The 26,459-nt window shown below is 46.6% G+C and overlaps 1 protein-coding gene across 2 annotated transcripts in view; it reads left to right on the plus strand.

Moving 5' to 3' along the window:
• The window catches only part of LOC120931125 (cartilage intermediate layer protein), a 106,174-nt gene that overhangs the window by 21,116 nt on the left and 58,599 nt on the right, over positions 1 to 26,459 (plus strand). For both annotated transcript variants that reach the window (XM_040342289.1, XM_040342290.1), the window contains exon 2: positions 16,190 to 16,306. In XM_040342289.1, coding sequence (XP_040198223.1) covers positions 16,246 to 16,306 — 61 coding nt within the window. In that variant the 5' untranslated portion in view covers positions 16,190 to 16,245. The remainder of the gene's footprint in view (positions 1 to 16,189; positions 16,307 to 26,459) is intronic.

Genomic DNA, 26,459 nt, shown 5'->3' on the forward strand with positions numbered 1-26,459 from the left:
AATGTCAATAGGAACTAGGCTGTTACTGAGGGCTAAGCACATCGCAACTGATGTAATGTCTCAACGGACACTAAGGGTTGTCTTTCCACCCAACTTAAAAAAGAATTTCAGGTTAATTAAGAAATTGGATGTTTTTTCATTGAGGAGATAAAATTGGCATATAAAGTCAGTGAACAATTTCACCTATCTTCCTCACAGTGCTAGAGCAACATATAAGGAAAAATATTTTGGGGTACTTATTTCAGATTATTGCAAAATGGGCAGTGTGGCCATGCAGTGGGAAAAGCAAATAGAATTCTAAGATGCATCACTAGAACAATCACCAGCCGGAGGAAGGAGGTCTTGATTCCTCTTTAATTTCCTTAGTTATCACTAGAGGGATCTCCAGCAGGAAGAAGGAGGTCCTGATTCCCGTATATACTGTAGATCTTTAGGTATCCCTAGAGTAGGGTGACCAGACATCCCCGGTTTTCAGGGACAGTCCCTGGATTGAGGACACTGTCCCCAGACCAAGTCTGTCCCCAGTTTTGTCCCCGGATTGGATTTGAAAAGGGGCTGGGGCAAATTCAAGGACAGTCAGTGCAGGATTAATTCAAAAAAATCTTAATTACACCCGACCCCCGCTTCTACTAGCTTAGGGGGGGGGTCTATTGTTTTCCATTATCTGTGCCCCTTACTGATGATCATGTGCTGGTCGGAGCGGAGGAAATATTTCTTCAGTTTTGGGCTCATGCCCATTCAGCGTCGCTCGCATGTTCTTCTGCCTTGGCTCAAGTCCCGGCCAGCCGCCTGCCTGCTTATCTCCTCGCCTTCACTGGTGGAGTGATCTTCCCCCGCTCCCCACCCAGTAGTAGCCAATACCCGGAGAGTAAGGCTTGACAGGCTGTGAGGCGGGTGGCGGCGGCGACGGGTAGAGAGTCTTTGATTGCCACCATTACTAGTAAAAAAAAATATGTCGCGTATATACAAACCTCCCAAGGACCCCACCTCCTGTGCTTCGTACCGACCCATTGCACTTCTAAATACAGACTTTAAAATACTGACTAAACTTCTTGCCCTTCGGTTATATCCCATGTTGCCCACGGTGATAGATTCGGACCAGACGGGTTTCATGCCCCCGAGGTCAACCTCAGGAGGCTTTTCACTAATATACACAATCAACATATTACTGAAGGAACGAGAACTGTGGCCTTGTTAGACATTGAAAAGGCTTTCGACACGGTGGAGTGGCCCTTTTTATGGGAAACTTTGCGTAGGATGGGATTCCCTTTACTTTTTATCAAGTGGCTCCAGGTGATATACAAGACCCCCACTTCCTCGGTGCGCCTGGGTGGTGGACTATCCGTCCCCTTTAGGCTCTTCAGGGGAACTAGACAGGGTTAACCTCTTTCTCCGGCCCTATTTGCCCTTGCCATTGAACCAGTGGCGGAAGGCTCTCCGCACCTCACCGCATATTAAAGGTCTCCGGGTGGGCTTGCTGGAGGAGAGGGTGGCCCTGTACGCGGACGACATGTTACTTTTCCTTAATGACACGGGCCCCTCGCTGCGGGGTGCACTGACTGTTCTTGAGACATTTGCCTCAGACACTGGACTCAAGGTGAATTGGTCCAAGTCCCTGCTCTTCCCAATTAACCAGGCGGCCAGATCCACCTCCCCGCCTGATAGCCCTCTCTGCTGGGTCAGTTCTTTTAAATATCTAGGTGTACACGTCTCTGCCTCGGCCTCTGATTTTATTTTGCTTAATCTGTCTCCGGTACTGCTAGAAGCCCAATCCAAGCTTAAGGCATGAAGCAATCTCCCTCTGTCTGTTTGGGGAAGGGTGAATCTTATTAAGATGAAGATTGTCCCTAAGCTTATTTACCTCTTCCACCACTCAAATTTTCTCTTCTTTCATTTGGGGCCCCTCCCCGCCCAGGTACAGACTAGCAACATTAATGAGGCCGCGGACGCAGGGTGGCATGGCATTCCCGGACTGCTATAAGTACTACCTGGCCACCCAGTTGGTGACTGCGGCTTGGTGGTTGCTGCTGTATGGGACGAACGCATCCACTGCCCTGGAGGCTTCGTTGGTTGGTTCGTTGGAGGCCCTCCAGCTTTTGCTGTTCCGGGGCCCCTGTGCGCCGTACCCCCTGACCCCCTCCATGCTTACCACCCTGCGGGCGTGGCAAACTGGTCTAGCCATTGAGAAGTGCAAACCCTCTGAAGTTTCCCCTAATGCCCTGATCTGGATAAATCCTAGCTTAACCCACTTCTATAAACTTTTAGATCCCTTTGCGTGGTCGAAGTATGGCGTTAAACTAGTCTTGCACATCGTCTCACAAAATAAGTTGATACCCTTCACTGAGCTCTCTTCCACATTTAACTTACCCCTCCATTATCTTTTTAGATTCCACATGCTTTCACAGCACAGTTCCCGCTGTCGTTCTGCATCGTGGCCCAGTCGGAGTTGGAGAGAACACTTAGATTTAACTGTGATGTAAAACCCACCTCGCATTTGTACTCGTACCTGCTCTTTGTGTCTCTCCCTCCCCTTGACGGGCTGTGATCCAGATGGCAGGGGGACATTCCTACATTGGATGCTGACGACTGGGATGATGTCTGGGATCTCCCTTTTCGCACACTGGTCTCTATTCGAGACAGGTTGGTGCAATATAAGATTGTTCACAGAGCATACTTCACCCCACACAGGCTTCACAAGATGAACCCCGCACATTCCCCGGAGTGTTGGAGGTGCGGCGCCTCCCCTGGCGACTTCTCCCACATCTTCTGGCGGTGCCCTGCGGTGAAACAATACTGGGAGGCGGTGCTGGAAATGACTAATAAAATTGCTGTGGTTCAGTTGCCCTTGGAAATGGAGGTATGTCTCCTGGGTATAATTGAGAACATTGTTCCGACCTCCGCAAAATGCACTTTGATCAGTCTGTTGCTTTTTTACGCATGTAAAAATATTGCCATGCACTGGAAGAAACCCACACCCCCCTCTCTGGTGCAGTGGAGGCGTCTGGTGAACACCAGCCTTCCCCTGTACAGAGACACATATGCCAATCGTGGCTGCCCGCAGAAATACGACAAAGTTTGGCGTGCCTGGCTGGCAGAGTCTGAGACTGCTGGCTGAATAGCATGATTGGAGTAATTGTCTTGTGACCTGACCCCTGTGAGTGGTCTCGGCTGAGCCGATTTATGGGCTCACTGGGGCTACGCCTAGAATGAGATCGGATACACCCTCACCCCCATTCCTGTATACTTGTTAACATGAACGCACTGCAGCAATCTACTGTACCAGATATTTCCCTGTGTGTACTGTACGCAATTGAGCTATATGTGCTTTGTTTTGTTTGTTTTGTTTTCTTTTGTACTATGTGAAATATTTCAATAAAAACAATTAAAAAAATATATATATATGTCCCCGGATTTCATTTAAAAAATCTGGTCACCTTACCCTAGAGGGCTCAGCAGCTGGAGAATGGAGGTTCTGATTCCTTTATATAGTGAATGAGTGAGAACTTGTATAGCGCTGCAAATGCAAACTAAATCGCCTCAAGGAGATTTGCATCCCGAGTCGTCCTGATCCTTTCGGAAGAGGTGGGTTTAATTTTTTTCCTGAAGGCGCAATGGTTTTCTTCCGTGCGGATGATCGTTGGTAGCGCGTTCCATAGCCGTGGCCCTTGAACTCCAAACCTTCGTTCTCCTTTAGATTTGTAGCGAATCTTGGGGATGCAGAGCAGGTTTTGATTCGACGACCGAAGGGCGTGACCAGGGTTGTAGTGTTTCATTTTCTCGCATAGGTATTGCAGGGCTTTTCCTTGTGCGCATTTGTGAGTGAGGCAGAGGGTCTTGAATGTGACCCTATGCTTTACGGTTAGCCATGGAAGGGACCTCAGGGACGGGGTGATTGATTCACAGGTTTTTTTCCCCTGTTATCAGTCTGGCTGCCGTGTTCTGGAGGACTTGTAGACGCAAAATCTGGTATTTTGGTAGTCCGAGGTAGAGGGAGTTTGCATAGTTGCTGCTGTGTCCTCTTCTGGGATGAAGGGGATGAGTCTACGTAGCAGGTGGAGAAGATGATGGGATCCGCTGACTACTGATCCTATTTGTGACTCCATAGTCATGTCTGAGTCAAAGATGACTCTGAGGCTTTTGACTTTGGTGCTTGGGTGATGGTTTGTCCAAGCATGGTGGGTGGTGACCATGTCGTCCTAGAGTTTTTCTTTCGGTTTGCGTGAAGAAAGAGAAGTTCTGTTTTGGATCCATTAGATTTCAGGGAACTCTCCGTCATCCAATTGTCTAGTGTGTGGTTTTGGTCTTTTTTGCCAGTGACGCAAAGGTAGAGTTGGGTGTGATTAGCATAAGAGTGATAGAGCAGATCCTGTTTGCTGATAATTTTGAGGAGAGGGCGGAGGTAGATGTTGAAGAGTATGGGCAACAGGGGTGATCCTTGAGGGACTCTACATGTAATTGTAAGTAGAATCTTAGTAGATCTTTAGTTATCACTAGAGGGCTCACCAGCTGTAGAACAGAGGTCCTGATTCTTCTATATAGATCTTCAGTTTTCACTAGAGGGGTAACCGGCAGGAGGATGGAGGTTCTGATTCCGTTATATAGATTTTTTGTTATTGCTAGAGGGATCTCCAGCAGGAAGAAGGAGGTCCTGATTCCTCTATAAAGATCTTTAGGCCGCATACACACGACCGGTTCATCCGATGAGAATGGTCCGACGGATCACTTTCATCGGTCCACCGCTGAAGTGGCCTGATGGTCTGATGTGTGTACACACCATCAGTTCAAAATCCGATCGGGTCAGAAAGCGGTGATGTAAAACACAACGACGTACTGAAAAAAACGAAGTTCAATGCTTCCAAGCATGTGTCGACTTGATTCTGAGCATGCGCGGGTTTTGAACCGATGCTTTCTGTACTAACCATCGGTTTTGACCGATCGGTCAGCGGTCCATCGGTTCGATTTTAAAGCAAGTTTTAAAATTTTGGTCCGAAGGACCAAAGACCGATGGGCCATACACACGGTCGGTTTGGACCTACGAAACTGAACTTCGGTCCATTCTCATCGGTTTTGACCGGTCGTGTGTACGCGGCCTCAGGTATCACTAAAGGGATCACTAGCAGGAGGAAGGAGGTCACGACTCTTCAGAATAGATCTTTATATCACTAGAGGGGATCACCATTAGGGGGAAGGAGGTCCTCTATATAAGATTTTTAGATATCAAAAAAGGGATCAACAGCAGGAAGATGAGGTCCTGATTCCTGTATACAGATATTTAGGTACCACTAGAGGGATCACCAGCAGCAGGAAGGAGGTAGACATGTGCGGTTAGTTTTGTTCCGAATAAATATTCTGACAAGTTTTTCATTCTTCAAAGATTCAGATATGTTCGAATACCTGAATTACAAAGTTTGCAGAATTCTCCAAATGATGAAATTAAATTCATCCAAATTTCCAAAATTTTAATTGAAATTTGAATCGAATTTTACATTGAATTACAGTCAAATTCGAACTGTTAACATGTTTCCAAAAACAAAGACTGTGGCCCGGATTCACATACATCGGCGCATATTTATGCGGGCGTAGCGTATCCAATATACGCTATGCCGACGCAGCGCACAGATGCAAGCACTGGATTCACAAAATCATTCGCCCCCAAATCTACGCTGGGTTTCCTCGGCGTAAGCCAGCGTAGGTGGAAGTGGGCGTGAGCCATGCAAATGAGGCGTGACCCCATGTAAATGATGGACTGAGCGTCATAAAGATACGAATAACGTACCGCGCATGCGCCGTCCCGTGGACGCAACCCAGTGCGCATGCGCAGAATCACGTCGGAACTAAGATACGATGGATCACTGCCTACGACGTGAACGTAACCTACGCCCAGCCCTATTCACGTACTACTACGTAAACTACGTAAACTATGACGGCTGTTCCCTGGTCCATACCTTTGCTTGAGTTGTGCCTCATAGATGGGGAATAACTATACGCCGGACGTAAGCCTTACGCAAACCGCGTATATTATGCGCCGAGCGCAACTACGTTCATGAATCGACGTATCTCCCTCATTTGAATATTTGCAATGAGGCGGCCAGCGTAAATATGCGCCCACGATACGCCGTCGTAGGCAAGTTACGTCGGTCGGATGAAGCCTATTTTCAGGCATATCTAGTTTTGTGGGCACGGCGCACAGATACGACGGCGCATAGTTACACGTACGCGGCGTATCTCGAGATACGTTGGCGTAAGTGCTTTGTGAATCCGGGCCTGTGTGTGTGTTATTAGAGTACCATTTCGAAATAATACTGTTTTTGTTAGGCCAAAGGTGATTTAAAGAGTCATTGCAATCATTTGATGAAGATTTTTCTTTTGTTTGTTCGCTTTGACACATTTAGATCGGAAAAAAACAAAATCCAAAGTTTTCGATTCGACCGATTTAAAATTTATGAATTCCAATGTGTTGTGAATCGAAAAAAATCTGTAAATTCAAAGAAAGTTAGAAAAAAAGACATAAAACGAATTCCAAATATAAATCCCCGAATACGAATTGAACGAATCAACCGAATTTAAAGAAACAAAATAACTAGATTAACAAATCTAAATGAAACTAAACACATTTTTTCGTCATGCACATGTCTAGAAGGAGGTCCTGATTCCTCTATATAGATCTTTATATCACTAGAGGGGTCACCAGAAGGCGGAAGGAGGTCCTGATTCCTCTACATAGATCTTTATATCACTAGAAGGATCACCAGCAGGAGGGAGGAGGTCCTGATTCCTCTATATAGATCTTTATATCACTATGAGGTCCTGAGTCCTGATTCCTCTATGTAGCAAGATCCTAGGCCTCCTTTTGTCTAATGAGAACCTCCAGAGCCAAGAGCTGCTGACATTCTTCTGTACAGAGTGGGTCGTAAGGCATAGTGGGTGTGATGCAAGATAGATTCATGGGTGCCAGACACTTCTTGAATGCAAAGAGATTTTATTTCTCTAGAACAGAACTTTGGGAGAGAGGGTTAGGGCCAGGACACCCTTAGTTAGTTGCAATGTTAATTAGCAGACTCAGAGGGGCAGATCCACATAGAATTAGATCCGCGCAGCGTATCAGAGATACGCTACGCCGTCGTACCTTACCTGGCGGATCTTCGAATCCTCAAAGAATTCACGCCTTAAGTTACGGCAGCTTAGTGTATTTCTGGCGGCGGAATTCAAATCGGCGGGTAGGGGGCGTGATTCATTTAAATGAAGCGCGTCCCCGCGCCGATTGAACTGCGCATGCTCCGTTTTGAAATTTCCCGCCGTGCTTTGCGCGAAATGACGTCGCAACGACGTAATTTTTTGAACTTAGACGTGAGTTACGTCCATCCCTATTCACGGAAGACTTACGCAAGAAAAAAAATTCAAATTTCGACGCGGGAACGACGGCCATACTTTTTTTTTTTTGTAAAATTCTTTTTATTGATTTTGACAGTTTATATAACACAAAAACAAAAAACAACATAAAATAAAAAGGCAGCCGCCCCAGCACAACACTGGGCCGGTGAAAGGCCAACATGGCCTACTTACACACCCCGCCATTAAGTTAACATAACACCCTAACCCCCCCCCCCCTTTTTGCTCAGCTCCCACTCTCCCTCCCATGAGACCACCGGAAGTTTGTCAAGTGTTCCGCCTCCCATTCCTCTCCAGGATTCAATCACTTCACCCCACATCACCCGATTTTACCCAGTACGACGGCCATACTTAACATGGCAAGTCTATCTATACGCCGCAAAATACCAGCTTTAACTATACGCCGGAAAAAGCCGACTAGAGACGATGTTAGAAAATGCGACTGGCAGCAGCAGTCTTAGAACAGTTCCTAACACAAGTAGTAACAAACTCCTTTACTTTTTCTACAGTCACTTCTTGTAGGTTCTCAACCTACGGAGCTCCCAGTCTCTCTCACTAGACTTGCTGATTCACTGCCACTGAGCTCCTCCAATCTTCCCTCAAGTATCTTCCTCAAGCGTCACCCCCACTTCCCTGCTGGGTCCCTAGCTTGGCACTCCAGATACTTCTCAAGCGTTACCCCCGCTTCCCTGCTGGGTCCCTAGCTTGGCACTTCAGATACTTCTCAAGCGTCACCCCCACTTCCCTGCTGGGTCCCTAGCTTGGCACTCCAGATACTTCTCAAGCGTCACCCCCGCTTCCCTGCTGGGTCCCTAGCTTGGCACTCCAGATACTTCTCAAGCGTCACCCCCGCTTCCCTGCTGGGTCCCTAGCTTGGCACTCCAGATACTTCTCAAGCGTCACCCCCGCTTCCCTGCTGGGTCCCTCGCTTGGCACTCCAGATACTTCTCAAGCGTCACCCCACTTCCCTGCTGGGTCCCTAGCTTGGCACTCCAGATACTTCTCAAGCGTCACCCCCTCTTCCCTGCTGGGTCCCTAGCTTGGCACTCCAGATACTTCTCAAGCGTCACCCCCGCTTCCCTGCTGGGTCCCTAGCTTGACACTCCAGATACTTCGCAAGCGTCACCCCGCTTCCCTGCTGGGTCCCTAGCTTGGCACTCCAGATACTTCTCAAGCGTCACCCCCTCTTCCCTGCTGGGTCCCTAGCTTGCTTGGCACTCCAGATACTTCTCAAGCATCACCCCCGCTTCCCTGCTCAATCCCTAGCTTGGCACTCCAGATACTTCTCAAGTGTCATCCCCGCTTCCCTCCTCAGTCCCTGGCTTGACACACAAGGCTGCTCTGCAAGCTTCACCTCCGCTGGTTGGGTCCCTGGTTTGACACCTGCTGAAGTTTCCCGATTTTTCAAGGTCCCCGGTTGGTGAGAATAATGCTTCGGTACTTGCTTCAGCTGCTCACTGTGGTCCCTGATAATAAGGTCGATGGACCCTTGGACCTTTAGTGGCTTCCCCTCTACCTCTGACCACGACAGGCTCCCCGGCCGGCAGAACCGTCACTTCTGGTTGGACTGCAAGCCACAATCCCAACCCTGCGCTGCACTCTTGCTTCTGGATAGGCCCTCAGACAGTCTAACAGACAGATGTGCCTGGGCTAGACCCAATCTCCGGGCCTAGCAGCCCGGGCTGTACAACACACGTCCACCCAGACAGCGCCATCCAGGTGGCACAGAACAATGATCACCTGACCCTGCCCAAATATAAAGGGTTCTCCCAGCAGGCCAAGGGATTTAAAAAAAAAACCTCCATTGCCTGAGATACCCCATATACTCCTAATCTGTCCTTGCTTTGCCCTTCTCTTATCTAATGTCTCCTGGTACCCGGCCACCCAGCTGCAGAAGAGAGAAGTGCAGCAATTCCAGACTTAAAGGGCCAGATTCACAAAGAGATACGACGGTGTATCTCCTGATACACCGTCGTATCTCTGACTTACACTGGTCCTATCTATGCGCCTGATTCATAGAATCAGTTACGCATAGATAGGGCTAAGATCCGACAGGTGTAACTGTGTTACACCGTCGGATCTTATTTTCAATTTTGATTTACGTTGAATAATATGTAAATCAGCGAGATACGCAAATTCACGAACGTACGCGGACCCGACGCAGTGTTGTTACGACGTTTCCGTAGCGGCTTTCCCGGCGTATACTTACCCTTGCTTCTATGAGGCGCAGCCAATGTTAAGTATAGCCGTCGTTCCTGCGTCGAATTAATTTTTTTTTACGTCGTTTGCGTAAGTCGTTCTCGAATACGGATGGACGTTGTTTACGTAAGCGTCGAAACCACTGACGTCCTAGCGACGTCAGTGGGAGCAATGCACGCCGGGAAATTCCGCGGACGGCGCATGCTCATTTAAATCGGCGCGGGAACGCGCCTGATTTAAATAGTACACTCCCCCTAGCCGCGGAATTTGAATTCCGCTGGGGGATTTACGATCCGCCGCCGCAAGTTTGGAGGTAAGTGGTTTGTGAATTACCCACTTGCCTCGCAAACTTGCGGGAGCGGATCTTAAATCGGGTAGATCGAGCGGATCTAAAGATCCGCTGATCTATGTGAATCTAGCCCAAAGGGTCACTAAAGGAAATTTTTTTTAATTTTTAAGTACCGAAGTTTGGCGCCATTCCGTGAGTGTGCGCAATTTTAAAGCGTGACACGTTAGGTATCTATTTACTCGGCGTAACATCATCTTTCATCTTTCACATTATACAAAAAAATTGGGCTAACTTTACTGTTTTGTTATTTTTTAATTCATGAAACTATTGCGCAAATACCGTGCAAGTAAAAAAGTTGCAATGACCGCCACTTTATTCCCTATTTTTAGTCTGCTAAAAAAATATATATATAATGTTCGGGGGTTCTGATTAATTTTCTAGCAAAAAAAGCGTGATTTTTACATGAAGGAGAGAAGTGCCAAAATAGGCGCGGTTGTAAAGTGGTTAAACATGAACTGCTATAACAATTGTATCTGCGGTGTGTGTGGGTGGAAATGTATATCCCAGAACTACCTAATAACATGGAGGAGAATGTCTGTGTGCCGAAAAACATCCACATTAAACATTTCAGCAAATACCTTGACCCGCCAGGGGCCCCCGAGAGACGGTGTTTTATTTCCATATCTGCACCAAGACCCTGGGAACACAGGGAAAGGCCGCGGTCCTGCAGAATCAATTAGAGGCAAATAATGTTGTGCAAGAAAACAAGGGGCCAGATTCTCAAAGGGCTTACGACGGCGCAACGCCATTTGCGCCGTCGCAAGTCCTAATCTGGGCCGGCGTATCTATGCGACTGATTCTAATGCCGCGTACAGACGGTCATTTTATGCGATGTAAAAAAACGACGTTTTCTGTGAAGTAAAAAACAACGTTTTTGAAACTTCAATTTTCAAAAACGATGTTGCCTACACACCATCGTTTTTTCACAGTGCTCTAGCAAAGCGAGGTTACGTTCTCACCACGTTTTTTCCATTGAAGCTCGCTTCATAACTAGCTTCTGGGCATGCGCGGGTGTAAAAACGTTGTTTGAAACGTCGTTTTTTGCTACACACGGGCCCATATTCTCTCTAAAAATCTGCGGGCTGCACTTAAGGCACTTACACTCCGCTGTCCCAACTTACAGGAGCAAGTGCTGTATTCCCCAAACACTTGCTCCATAAGTTGGGACGGCGGAGTGTAAATGCCCCGGCGTAGCCTGGCGGATCTCCAAGGGGGCGGCTTGTATTCAAATTAAGCACGCCCCCGATTCTAATTAACTGCGCATGCGCCGGGCTTCAAAAAGCCCAGTGCGCATGCTCCAGTTCTCGGCGGAAAACGTCAATGACGCCGACGTGTGCGTCATTGACGTAAGGTCGTATTAAAGAACGACTTAGTAAAACGACGTACCCGACGAAAAAACACGACGCGGACCCGACGCCATCCGTAACATGGCCTACGTGGGACTTGCGGAAACTTACTCCTCATATAGCAGGAGTAAGTTTCCGCTTACGCAAACGACGTTAGCGACGGTTACGCGACGCGAACTCGTTCGGGAATCGGCGTAGAAGGATCATTTGCATACGCAAATGAGTTCTTCACGTAAATGCCATCTAGCGGCGGCCGGCGTCATTACATTTAAGATCCGCCAGTGTAAGTGACTTACACATGGCGGATCTTAAGTGTATCTATGCGAAAATGATTCTAAGAATCAGTCGCATAGATACACGGGCCAAAAAAGGGAGATACGATGGAGTATCCTGAGATACTCCATCGTAACTTCTATGAGAATATGGCCCCTGGTCAATTTCTGTGAAGTAAAAAACGACGTTTTGAAAAACGACACATAAAATTGAAGCATGCTTCAATTTTTTTGGGTCGTTTTACAGAAGACATAAAATGACGTTTTCTCCCACACACGGTCAATTAAATTGACGTTTTTTAAAAACGTCGTTTTTTTACATCGCATAAAACGACCGTCTGTACGCGGCATTAGAATCAGTTACGCATAGATATCCATTAGATCTGACAGGCGTAAGGCTCTTACGCTGTCGGATCTTAAATGCAATTTTTTTTTTCGCCGCTAGGTGTCGCCTCCGTCTGTATGCAAATTACCGAACGTACGCGCGGTCGACGCAGTGAAGTTACGACGTTTACGTTAGATTTGCGACGCGTAAAGTTGCCCCTGCTATATGAGGGGCAACCAATGTTAAGTATGGCCGTCGTTCCCGCGTCGAAATTTAAAAATGTACGTCGTTTGCGTAAGTCGTCCATGAATGGCGCTAGACGCCATTTACGTTAACGTCAAAACCAATGACGTCCTTGCGACGTCATTTAGCGCAATGCACGTCGGGAAATTTCAGGGACGGCGCATGCGCAGTACGTTCGGCGCGGGAACATGCCTAATTTAAATGATCCACACCCCCTACCTGGATCATTTGAATTAGGCGGGCTTGCGCCGGAGGATTTACGCTACGCCGCCGCAACTTTACAGGCAAGTGCTTTGTGAATAAAGCTCTTGCCCGTAAAACTTGTGGCCGCGTAGCGTAAACGAGATACGTTACGCCCGCATAGTTTTACGCCAGGATACGAGAATCTGGCCCAAGATTTATAAATCTGTAGCATGCAGGATATCAATCATGTCCTCAACACAGGCTTGTTACTTATTAGAGAAATATTGAAGTAGAATATTTTATGCTGAAAACCCAAAGACAGAGATGTATCCTATTGCAGCTTACCATTCCTTAGATGTGGTGGCTGCATTCGTTTTCTTTTATTACTTTATTTTCCCCTTGTGATCCAGCCAGTAAGTCTGTTTTTCAACTTTCTTAACCACTTAACCCCCCGGACCATATTGCTGGTCAAAGACCAGAGCACTTTTTGCGATTCGGCACTGCGTCGCTTTAAAAAATAAAAACCGCAGAGGTGATCAAATACCACCAAAAGAAAGCTCTATTTGTGGGGGGAAAAAAGGACGTCAATTTTGTTTGGGAGCCACGTCGCACGACCGCGCAATTGTCAGTTAAAGCGACGCAGTGCCGAATCGCAAAAAGTGGCCTGGTCTTTGGCCAGCCAAATGGTCCGGGGGTTGAAGTGGTTAAAGCGCCTGAAAACTGCCTCTCATGCCTCCACAGTGTGAAAGTCTGAGTGCTTTCACACTGGGTGTGGTGCACTTGCAGGACGGGGAAAAAAGTCCTACAAGCAGCATCTACAGCGCTGCTACACTGCCCCTGCCCATTGGAATGATCAGGGGTGATCCGGGGGGGGGGGGGTGTGAAGCTCAATCTCATCGCTTTCTGTATCACCATTGTGGTCACCCTCAAAGGGCCGGTTGTATCTGTAAGACTAGACCCTCCCTTACATCAGATGTGAAGAGCTACCCCCACCATCAGAAGTCAAGAGTCCCCCACCCTCCCTTACATCACAGTGCACCCCCCCCCCTTTTACCTTGTGCTGCTGCTGGGAAGAAGCTGGAGATGGAGTGGGTAAGCAGAAAGTGCTGAGTCTGCAGGACAGGAGGTCATTGGTATCAGTGGGAGGAATAGTGCCCTATTGTCAATATCAGTGGGAGGAACAACGCTTCTTATCTGTGGGAGGAATTCCCAAGGGCCGGATAAAGGCGTGCAAAGGGCCACATCCGGTCCACATGCAGCAGTTTGGAGATCCCTGTATTAGAGCATTGAAATACTTGCATGATCATCCTTCTTGATTTGGTATTAGCAGCATAGACAGGACATGTGGCTGAGACCTTCTCTCTCTCCCCTTCCTCCTTCCAGGATCTTCTCCCAACTACCCCCCTGAGTCAGGAAGTGATTTACATCATTTTACATTACAGTGTGATATTAGCAGCTGGCAGTAGAGGGCAGCAGATCCCTACACAAGGACATGGGGTGCTATGACTCAGGAACCAAGTGTCCCAATGCAGTGATCTGTTATTAGAAAGTAGGGATGAGCCGAACCCCCCCGCGTTCGGTTCGCACCAGAACCTTTGAACGGACCGAACGTTCGCGCGAACATTTAGAACCCCATTGACGTCAATGGGACTCGAACGTTCAAATTCAAAAGTGCTCATTTTAAAGCCCCATATGCAAGTTATTGACGGAAAACGTCTTTGAGAACCCGGGTCTTGCCCCAGGGAACATGTATCAATGGAAAAAAGTTTTAAAAACGGTCGTTTTTTCTGGAGCAGCGATTATAATGATGCAGCATCATTAAAAACACTGTTCCAGAAAAAACAACCATTTTTTTTAAAAAAATTCCATTGATACATGTTCCCTGGGGCAAGACCCGGGTTCTCAAAGACGTTTTCACAGGCATACTATAGACACCCAGCAGGTACAATATTTAAAGGAATTTTTAATTTTTTTATTTATTTTTTATTTAACCGGTTAAGCCCCGGACCTTTAGGCAGCTAAATGCCCAAGCCAGGTTTTGCGATTCGGCACTGTGTCGCTTTAAAAGACAATTTCGCGGTCGTGCGACGTGGCTCCCAAACAAAATTGGCGTCCTTTTTTTCCACACAAATACAGCTTTCTTTTGGTGGTATTTGATCACCTCTGCGGTTTTTATTTTTTGCGCTATAAACAAAAATAGAGCGACAATTTTGAAAAAAATGCAATATTTTTTACTTTTTGCTATAATAAATATCCCCAAAAAACATATATAATTTTTTTTTTCCTCAGTTTAGGCCGATACGTATTCTTCTACATATTTTTGGTAAAAAAAATCGCAATAAGCGTTTATCGATTGGTTTGCGCAAAATTTATAGCGTTTACAAAATAGGGGATAGTTTTATTGCATTTTTATTATTTTTTTTTTACTACTAATGGCGGCGATCAGCGATTTTTTCCGCGACTGCGACATTATGGCGGACAATTCAGACAATTTTGACACATTTTTGGGACCATTGTCATTTTCACAGCAAAAAATGCATTTAAATTGCATTGTTTATTGTGAACATGACAGTTGCAGTTTGGGAGTTAACCACAGGGGGGCGCTGTAGGAGTTAGGGTTCACCTAGTGTGTGTTTACAACTGTAGGGGGTGTGGCTGTAGGACTGACATCATCGATCAAGTCTCCCTATAAAAGGGATGACACAATCGATGCAGCCGCCACAGTGAAGCACGGGGAAGCCGTGTTTACATACGGCTCTCCCCGTTCTTCAGCTCCGGGGAGCGATCGCGACGGAGCGGCTATAAACGAATAGCCGCGCCATCGTCCTGGATCGCTCCCCGCGGGACCCCCAATCGGACCCCCGACCCGCGGAAAGGCAGGGACGTAATTGTATGCCCATATGCCTGTACGTGCCATTCTGTGGACGTACATTTACATGCGGCGGTCGTTAAGTGGTTAAGCATCATGATGCTTAAGTTAAAAAAAAATGAAAAATTAGTTTAAATATTATACCTGCTGGGTGTCTATAGCATGCCTGTGTAGCTTTAGGTGCACACTGCAGAGGACACAGGCAATACAACACGTGAGAATACTGCAGCTAGCACAATCAACTACCTGCCAGTAAATTAGGAAGAACTGATCTAGCTAAGCTATACAGTGTATAAATATATGTACAACACCTGGGATGTATATATATCCTCTACACACTGTAACATTACCTGCCTGCTCTATCTACCTAGAAAAAATGACTCTCTCTCTCTCTCTCTCTGACCGATCTATTCTCTAACCAGCGCCGGAAAACACTACACATGGCCGACCTGCAGGCGGCCTTTTATAGTGTGGGGCATGTACTAAACCCCCTAAACCATGGGTGCTCAACCTGTGGCCCTCCAGCTGTTGCAAAACTACAATTCCCATCATGCCTCTGACTTTGGGAGTCATGCTTGTAACTGTCAGCGGCTTGCAATGCCTCATGGGACTTATAGTTCCGCAAAAGCTGGAGGGCCACAGGTTGAGCACCCATGCCCTAAACCATAATTGGCCAAAGCCACCGTGGCTTTGGCCAATTACGGCTCTCTGTACTGGCGGCGCTGTGACTGGCCAAGCATGCGGGTCATAGTGCATGCTTGGCCAATCATTAGCCGCAGTGAATTATAGGCCCGTGGCGCGTCACTCGAATTTGGCGTGAATGACCCGTTTTGTTCGTATTTCGAAGAACAATCGAACATACGATATACGTTCGACTCGAACACGAAGCTCATCCCTATTAGAAAGCAATGTTTGGTCATTTGGGATTCCTGGATCTGGTAATAATATGTAGAGTGTGTAGAGTGTTTCATTACAGAACAGCGTTAAGAGGATGTTGTTAAAATGTTTTGGCAGGTGCTCTGACATCTCCCACCCGCGTGATCCCGGAGAGAGGACAACCCCAGAGTAAGATGAGGTCCGGTTTGCTGGCTTGCCTGCTGTTCTTGGAGGTGGCCTATGTGTCTGGACAAGGTTAGTACTGACGTGATAACAAGCGTCCCGAATCAGAGACATACCTCTCATCAAGAGGAAACCATCCGCACCGGCGGCTGCACATGTCTTCCATAAATCAAGAGGGAGAAATGGAAATTCCAGATTTCCTTGCTGTCAACCAGGAAATATTTTGGGCAATTATGTTTTCTCTTCTTCCGCAGCTGCCGGCTAAATGTCAGAATGATAACTTTCTCTCATACCTGATGACTGATTGTAGAAACTTTGACAACATGAATGCGCTAATTGTTTCCATCAACTTTTAACAATGGCCCGGATTCAAGAAGCAATTGCACCTGTGTAACCATAGTTACACAGCGCAATTGCTTACTTGCCCCGGCGTAATGAATGCTCCTGATTCAGGAACCTCGTTACGCCGACTGCAGCCTAAGATATGCGCGGCATAAGGCTCTTATGCCCGCATATCTTAGGCTGTATTCTTGCGATGGCCGCTAGGTGGCGTTCCCGTTGTGCTCAGCGTATAGTATGCAAATTGCATACTAACGCCGATTCACAACGTTACGCGAGCCCTGCGTACGCAGTTTACGTTGTTTCCGTACGGCATCTTTCGCTAATAGCAGGGGCAGCCAATGTTACGTATACCCGTCGTTCCCGCGTCGCAAAATTTAAAATTTACGTAGTTTGCGTAAGTGATTCGTGAATGGCGCTGGACGCCATTCACGTTCACTTTGAAGCAAATGACGTCCTTGCGACGTCATTTGCCGCAATGCACGTCGGGAAAGTTTCCCGACGGAGCATGCGCTCTACGATCGGCGCGGGAACGCGCCTAATTTAAATGATTCCCGCCCCCTACGGGATCATTTAAATTGCGCGCGCTTACGCCGGGCATTTTGCCGGCGCGCCCACGGAATTTACGGAGCTACTGCTCCGTGAATCAAGGGCAGCGCAGTAAATTTGCGGGGGCGCAGGGCAAAAACGTTGCCCTGCGCCTCCGTAAAAAAAGCGCACATCTACCTGAATCCGGGCCAATGACTTTTAGCACTGCATTAACCACTCTTTCAGATTCGGTGTTTACAAGACTAAAACATTTTTTTTTGCTAAAAAATTACTTAAAACCCTCAAACATTATATCTTTTTTTTTTCTAACACCCTAGAGAATAAAATGACGATCATTGCAATACTTTTTGTCGCACCGTATTTGCGCAGCGGTCTTACAAGCGCACTTTTTTTGGAAAAAATTCACTTTTTTTTAATTAAAAAATAAGACAGCAATAAATCTAGCCCAATTTTTTTACATATTGTGAAAGATAATGTTACGCCGAGTAAAATGATACCCAACATGTCACGCTTAAAAATTGCGCCCACTCGTGGCATGGCGTCAAACTTTTACCCTTAAAAATCTCGATAGGCGACGTTTTAAAAATTCTAATGGTTGCATGTTTTGAGCTACAGAGGAGGTCTAGGGCTAGAATTATTGCTCTCGCTCTAACGATCATGGCGATACCTCACATGTGTGGTTTGAATATCGTTTTCATATGCGGACGCTACTCACGTATGAGTTCGCTTCTGCTCGCGAGCTCGTCGGGACAGGGCGCTTTAAAACTTTTTTTTTTTCTTATTTATTTTTATTTATTTTATTATTTTTTTACACTGGAAAAAAAAAAATTGATCACTTTTATTCCTATTACAAGGAATGTAAACATCCCTTGTAATAGAAAAAAGCATGACAGGTCCTCTTAAATATGAGATCTGGGGTCAAAAAGACCTCACATCTCATATTTAGACATAAAAATATATTTTTTTTTTTTTTACAATTATTTTTTTAAAATTTTTTGGGGGTTTTTAATCACTTGCCGCCCGCCAATGACATATTGACTTCGGCAAAGTGGTTGTAGAATCCTGACTGGACGTCATATGACGTCCTCAGGATTCTGAGCCCCGGGGGCGCGCATCGCGGCGATCGTTGTTGCAGGGTGTCAGTCTGACACCCCGCAACACCGATCAAGGTAAAGAGTCTCTCACGGAGACTCTTTACCACGTGATCAGCCGTGTCCAATCACGGCTGATCACGATGTAAATAGGAAAAGCCGGTAATCTGTCAGACGCGAGTAGAGGAGAGCCGATCGGCTGCTCCTGTGACGGGGGGGTTTGTGCTGATCGATCATCAGCACAGCCCTCCCCCCGAGGATGCCCACTGGACCACCAGGGATGGCCATATAGACCACCAGGGATAAAAAAAAAAGGATGCCACCCTAGACCACCAGGGATGAGGAGGACACAAAAAATGGATGCCAATCAGTGTTTGGCACTGATTGGCATCCATTAGTACAACACATACAATAGTGCCCATCTATGCCCATCCGTGCCATCTATCAGTGCCCATCCATGCCACCTATCAGTGCCCATCCATGCCGCCTATCAGTGCCCATCCGTGCCGCCTATCAGTGCCCATCCGTGCCACCTATCAGTGCCCATCCGTGCCGCCTATCAGTGCCCATCCATGCCGCCTATCAGTGCCCATCCATGCCGCCTATCCGTGCCCGTCCGTGCCGCCTATCCGTGCCCGTCCGTGCCCAGCCGTGCCGCCTATCTGTGCCCATCTGTGCCATCTATCTGTGCCCATCCGTGCCGTCTATCCAAGCCCATCCGTGCCGCCTATCCGTGCCGCCTATCAGTGCCCATCCGTGCCGCCCATCAGTGCTGCATATTAGTGCCCATCAATGCCACCACATCAGTGCCACCTCATCGGTGCCCATCAGAGCCGCCTTATCAGTGCCCGTCAGTGCAGTACCATCAGTGCCCATCAGTGAAGGAGAAAACTTACTTATTTACAATGTTTTATAACAGAAACAAAAAAAACTTATTTTTTTGAAATTTTCGGTATTTTTTTATTTTTTTTTGCAGAAAATAAATATCCCAGAGGTGATCAAATACCACCAAAAGCAAGCTCTATTTGTGGGTACAAAATGATAAAAATTTAGTTTGGGTACAGTGTAGCACGACCGCGCAATTGTCATTCAAAGTGCAACAGCGCTGAAAGCTAAAAATTGGTCTGGGCGGGAAGGTGTATACGTGCCCTGTATGGAAGTGGTTAAAAACGTTTTTTAGGAGCCCCAATAGGGGTCTTTAGTGAAATATCGGGAGTCTAAACACCAGGAATGTGCACCACAAAGGGTGATTAGGGTGTGCCCAGGCACACCTGGCACACCCTGTGCGCAGGCCTATGATGAGGGTAATAGTGGGGTTATTGATAGTGAAAGGCCTGCAGGAGAATATATTGTAATAATATGGTCCTCTAATTATCAGTGACTTGACAATGTGCAGGCAAACTATGGCAATCCAGACAATATGTAGGCTACAAATGAACAATGATATAAAATAAAAGCAAGTTTTTGGCTTCATATATAATCACTTTAACCACTTAAGACCCGGACCAAAATGCAGCTAAAAGCCCAGGCCAGGTTTTGCGATTCGGCACTGCGACGCTTTAACAGACAATTGCGCGGTCGTGCGACATGGCTCCAAAAACAAAATTGGCGTCCTTTTTTCCCCACAAATAGAGCTTTCTTTTGGTGGTATTTGATCACCTCTGCGTTTTTTATTTTTTGCACTATAAACAAAAATAGAACGACAGTTTTGAAAAAAAATCAATATTTTTTACTTTTTGCTATAATAAATATCCCCCAAAAATATATATATAAAAAAAAAATTTCCTCAGTTTAGGCCGATACGTATTCTTCTACATATTTTTGGTAAAAAAATCGCAATAAGCGTTTATCGGTTGGTTTGAGCAAAATGTATAGCGTTTACAAAATAGGGGATAGTTTTATTGCATTTTTATAAAAAAAAAATTTTTACTACTAATGGCGGCGATCAGCGATTTTTTTCATGACTGTGACGTTATGGCGGACACTTTGCACAATTTTGACACATTTTTGGGACCATTATCATTTTCACAGCAAAAAATGCATTTAAATTGCATTGTTTATTGTGGAAATGACAGTTGCAGTTTGGGAGTTAACCACAGGGGGCGCTGTAGGAGTTAGGGTTCACCTAGTGTGTGTTTACAACTGTAGGGGGTGTGGCTGTAGGACTGACGTCATCGATCGAGTCTCCCTATAAAAGGGATCACACGATCGATGCGCCGCCACAGTGAAGCACGGGGAAGCCGTGTTTACATACGGCTCTCCCCGTCATTCTGCTCCGGGGAGCGATCGCGGGGGGGGGGGGGGGTGGCTAGAAACAAATAGCCGCCCCCTCATCCCGGATCGCTCCCAGAGCTACCGACCGCCGCATGTAACACGGGGGGGGGGGGGGTCCTGATCGGACCCCCGACCCGCGGAAAGGCAGGGACGTACGGGTACGCCCATCTGCCTGTACATGCCATTCTGTGGACGTATATATACATGCGGAGGTCGTTAAGTGGTTAATGCTGCGTACACACGACCGTTTTTCAGGTTGTAAAAAATTACGTTTTTTTTTAATGTCATTAAAAACGATCATGTGTGGGCTCCAGAGCATTTTTCACAATGTAAAAAATGGCCATTAAAAATTTTGAACATGCTTTAATTTTTTCACAACGTTTTTAACGTTGTCGTTTTTAACGTCGTAAAAAATGGTCGTGTGTGGGCTTTAACCACATGAAAAAAAACGTGCATGCTCAGAAGCAAGTTATGAGATGGGAGCGCTCGTTCATCACGCTGTAACAGACAGAAAAGCGCGGTTTAAGCAAAAGCAGCCCCAAGGGTGGCGCCATCCGAATGGAACGTCCCCTTTATAGTGCCGTCGTACGTGTTGTACTTCACCGCGCTTTGCTAGAGCATTTTTTTTTTTCACGGTCGTGTGTAGGCAAGGCCGTTTTAACGATCGGGTTGAAAAAAAACATAGTTGTTTCTAGACCCTTAAAAATTTCATTTTTTACAACCCGAAAAACAGTCGTGTGTACGCGGCATAAGACTCTTATGGCCCGGATTCAGATACATTTGCGTATCTTTCGGCGGGCGTAGCGTATCTCAGATACACTACGCCGCCGTAACTTACAGCGGCAGGTCCCGTATTCAGAAAGAACTTGCGCTGTAAGTTACGGCGGCGTAGTGTAACTGGGCCGGCGTAAGCCCGCCGAATTCAAATGTGGAGGAGGTGGGCGTGTTTTATGTTAATTACTCGTGACCCCACGTAAATGACGCTTTTTACGAATGGCGTATGCGCCGTCCGTGGACGTATCCCAGTGCGCATGCTCCAAATTACGCCGCAAAGCCTCATTGGTTTCGATGTGAACGTAACTTACGCAAAGCCCTATTCGCGAACGACTTACGCAAATGACGTAATCGACGGAAAATTCGATGCTGGCCCGACGTCCATACTTAACATTGGCTACGCCTCATATAGCAGGGGTAACTTTACGCCGGAAAAAGCCTAAACGACGTAAAAAAAATGCGCCGGGTGGTCGTACGTTTCTGAATCGGCGTACCTACCTAATTTGCATATTCAACGCGGAAGTCTTGGAAAGCGCCCCTAGTGGTCAACGTAAATATTGCACCCTGAGGTACGACGGCGTAAGAGACTTACGCCGCTCGTATCTAGGCAACTGTGAGGCGTATCTGATTCTATGAATCAGGCGCCGAGTTGCGACGGCCCGCACTCAGAATTACGACGGCGTATCTGGAGATACGCCGTCGTAACTGCTTTCTGAATCCGGGCCTATAACTGCTAATAGTATAACGATCTCTACTAAATGTACAATCCCTCATAGAAGAGCGCTAAATAATAAACGTTCAAAGAAATTCCGAAAGAATCAATAATTTATTCTTCCCTTGTACCTTGCAGTGTACACTGCAGGGACTTACCTTTTAAACTCATTTCTAATGTATCATTATTGATTGATTTCCTCCTGGCTGTATTCTAAGGGACGTGTATTTCCCAGCTATGGGATTCCCTCAACTCCAGAAACATCAATTCATCTCTCTGCAAATGTTGGGGTTAGAAGTTATTTTCTTGAAAAAAAAAAAAAAAGTATTCCGCATTTCATTACTGAATTTCTGCTGAACTTGTTAATGAACTTCTAATGGCAGCAAGTGCTAACTGAAAGCTTAACCACTTAAGCCCCGGACCAAAATGCAGGTAAAGGACCTGGCCAGTTTTTGCAATTCGGCACTGCGTCGCTTTAACTGACAATTGCGCGCTCGCGCGACGTGGCTCCCAAACAAAATTGGCGTCCTTTTTTCCCCACAAATAGAGCTTTCTTTTGGTGGTATTTGATCACCTCTGCGATTTTTATTTTTTGCGCTATAAACAAAAAAAGAGCGACGATTTTGAAACAAAAGCAACATTTTTTACTTTTTGCTATAATAAATATCCCCCAAAAACATATATAAAATTATTTTTTTTCCCTCAGTTTAGGCCGATACGTATTCTTCTACTTATTTTTGGTAAAAAAAAAAATCGCAATAAGCGTTTATCGATTGGTTTGCGCAAAATTTATATAGCCAGATTCAGGTAGACCTGCCTAACGTTAGGCAGGCGTAGCGTATCTCATATACGCTACGCCGCCGTAAGTTAGAGAGGCAAGTGCTGTATTAACAAAGCACTTGCATCCTAAGTTGCGGCGTAGCGTAAATGTGCCGGCGTAAGCGCGCCTCATTCAAATTGTGAAGAGGTGGGCGGGTTTTATGCTAATGAATCGTGACCCGACAAGATTGACGTTTTGAAAGAGCGGCGCATGCGCCGTCCGTGGACATATCCCAGTGCGCATGCTCCAAATTACGCCGCAAAGACTCATTGGTTTTGACGTGAACGTAAATTACGCCCAGCCCCATTCACGGACGACTTACGCAAGCGACGTAAAAATTAAAAAATTTGACGCGGTTCTGACGTCCATACTTAACATTGGCTGCGTCATCTTTTTGGTGGAATATCTTTACGCCTGAAAACGCCTTACGTAAATGGCGTATCTTTACTGCGACGGGCAAGCGTACGTTCGTGAATAGGCGTATCTCGCTGATTTACGCATTCTAGGCGTAAATCAGCGTACACGCCCCTAGCGGCCGGCGCAAATAGACAGCTAAGATACGACGGCGCCGGCGGTCGTATCTTAGCTACATTTAAGTGTATCTCAATTTGAGAATACACTTAAATATACGACGGCGCAGATTCGGAGTTACGACGGCGTATCTACTGATACGCCGGCGTAACTCTACGTGAATCTGGCTAATAGTGTTTACAAAATAGGGGATAGTTTTATTGTATTTTCATTAATATTTTTTTTTTACTACTATTGGCGGCGATAAGCGATTTTTTTCGTGACCGCGACATAATAGCGGACACATCTGACAAGTTTGACACATTTTTGGGACCATTGTCATTTTCACAGCAAAAAATGCTATAAAAATGCTACTTACTGTTTACTGTGAAAATGACAATTGCAGTTTGGGAGTTAACCACTAGGGGGCACTGAAGGGGTTAGGTGTGACCTCATATGTGTTTCTAACTGTAGGGGGGCGGGGCTGGACGTGTGACGTCATTGATCGTGCTTCCCTATATCAGGGAACACACGATCAATGACAGCGCCACAGTGATGAACGGGGAAGCCGTGTTTACACACAGTTCTCCCCGTTCTTCAGCTCCGGGGACCGATCGCGGGACTCCAGCGTCGATCGGGTCCGCGGGTCCCGCGGCCGCGGTCATGGAGCTTTGGACCGGGTCGCGGGACATGGCTGGGCACTTAAAGAGGACGTACCTGTACGTGCTTGTGCCCAGCCGTGACATTCTGCCGACGTATATGTGCAGGAGGCGGTCCTTAAGTGGTTAAAGCGGATGTCCACCCTAAAAAAAAAAATAGCTAAAAATGCTACAAAAAAATTGAAAAAATTAATTAAATTTTTAAAAAAAAAATTATACTTACCAGAAATGGCTGTTACTAGGCAGATCGTCCTAATCTGCCTCTTCCTTGTCCGCGGTGGTCTTCTTTCTTCTCCTTGTCGCGCTGCCTCCTGGGAAATGGGGAGCGGTGTCTTCTGGGACCTTGTGTGTGTCCCAGGAGACATCCGCCCATTCACGTAGCGCCGCGCGACTCACGCATGCGCAATAGGGAATCGGGCAGTGATGCCACAACGCTTCACTTCCCGATTCCCTCACCGAGGATGGCGGCGGGGGAAGCCGAGACTCGAGCGATTGTTCGGCTTCGGCTGCCAACATCGCGGGTACCCCGGACAGGTAAGTCTCCTTATTAAAAGTCAGCAGCTACAGTGTTTGTAGCTGCTGACGTTTGTTTTTATTTTTTTTTAACGCCGGACCTCCGCTTTAAAGTGGAAGGCAAACCTAACTAAGCTGAAAGAGGAGCTCCGGGCTCCTTCAGAAAACATGAAAAGTCAGCAGGTACAAATACTGTAGCTGCTGACTTTTAATATTAGGACACTTACCTGTCCAGGGATCCAGCGGTGTCTTCAACCGGTCTTTTTTTTTAATCAACTCTCAGGTGCTGCCGCTGCCATTTCAGGGAAGTTTAACCGGCTGTGAAGCCATTTCCAACTGCGCATGCTCGAACCGCGCTGGGCATTGTGAATGTATGTAATTCTGTATGACTTTGCTGCGTCGCAGTCAGCCGGAAGTGGCAGAGGGTACCTGTCAAAACCAGCGGGAGCTTATCAGCACGTCCCGCTGATCATTCAGTACACAGGCAGAATGGCAGTCTGCTTATGTAAACTAGGCAGACTGTCATTCAGTCAGTACAGAAGGCATGGATCCTGTGTTTCCTGCAAAGCAGAAACACCGATCCATGCCTTCCCCTAGTAAAAGCACCTCCCCCACTACACTGAAACATTAGCTAGGCACACAGTTAGCAAGCACTACCTAGGCACACACTTAACCTTTTGAGTGCCCCTGATGTTTAGCCCCTTCCCAGCCAGTGTCAGTACAGTGACAGTGCATATTATTAGCACTGATCACTGTATTAGTGTCACTGGTCCCCAAAAACGTGTCAGGTAGTGTCTGATTTGTCCGCTACCATATCGCAGTCTGGCTACAAGTCGCTGATCGCCACCATAACTAGATTTTAATGCATAAAGCTCTAATTTCTCTGAAGACTGGAGTGCGGTCAACCTTCTTTTGCACTTATTTTGCTTTTCAGAGGGGTTTGACAGATGGCGAGGAGGCGTTGTTTTGCCTCTTTACTGTCTGCTTTAACCCCTTGGACTGCACACCAGCACGCCGCGGCCACAGCCACATGCATTGCACGCTGTTACGGGGCACTTGCAGAGTGGCCTCATTCACTTAAATGAATTAGATGATGTGGAATGTAGAGCTAGAAGTGATGTACAGTGAGAGTGTACCAGTGATATGTAAGTGGTAATTGGTTGATAGAAATCAATCTCCAATATAATAATCATACATAAGTGAATAGAAACACATATAAATCAAGTCCAAAAAGGGAATCAATCCTGAAGTGAGCATAAACAGTCCACCACAAAGAAGTGGTTATTCCCAAGCAAATACTGGTGATATAGACAAGCATGTAGAACATCCGGAATAATATGTCATCCAACCAATAAGAGGAGTATGTACTCTTACCGGAAAAGGTGGACTCGAGTGTCAGCGAAAAGGTGGACTCGAGTGTCAGCGAAAAGGTGGACTCGAGTGTCAGCGAAAAGGTGGACTCGAGTTTCAGCGAAAAGGTGGACTTGAGTTTTAGCGAAAAGGTGGACTCGAGTTTTAGCGAAAAGGTGGACTCGAGTTTCAGCGAAAAGGTGGACTCGAGTTTCAGCGAAAAGGTGGACTCGAGTTTCAGCGAAAAGGTGGACTCGAGTTTCAGCGAAAAGGTGGACTCGAGTTTCAGCGAAAAGGTGGACTCGAGTTTCAGAAAATAGGACTTCTATCTGCTCCAGTAGAAGTCCTATTTGGACGAAACACGTCAGGCTTGGCTTATTGCTCCCCGCATTTCTTTTACTCTGTGATCACATTTTATCCATGTACCGTATATACTAGAGTATAAGCCGAGATTTTCAGCACAATTTTTCCCTGGACCCCAAACTTGGCAGAAATCTAGCCCCACTCTTCCTCTACAGTGTACAAAGATTGTTGTGCGGGGGACCTACGGCTGGGGAGCACTGATTTTTCAAAGCCGGGCACCCCTTCCATAGACTCCCATGTTAAATGTCAGTCTAGTCATGGGCACAGTGAG

Source organism: Rana temporaria, chromosome 3 (assembly GCF_905171775.1).
Source record: "Rana temporaria chromosome 3, aRanTem1.1, whole genome shotgun sequence".
NCBI lineage: Eukaryota > Metazoa > Chordata > Amphibia > Anura > Ranidae > Rana > Rana temporaria.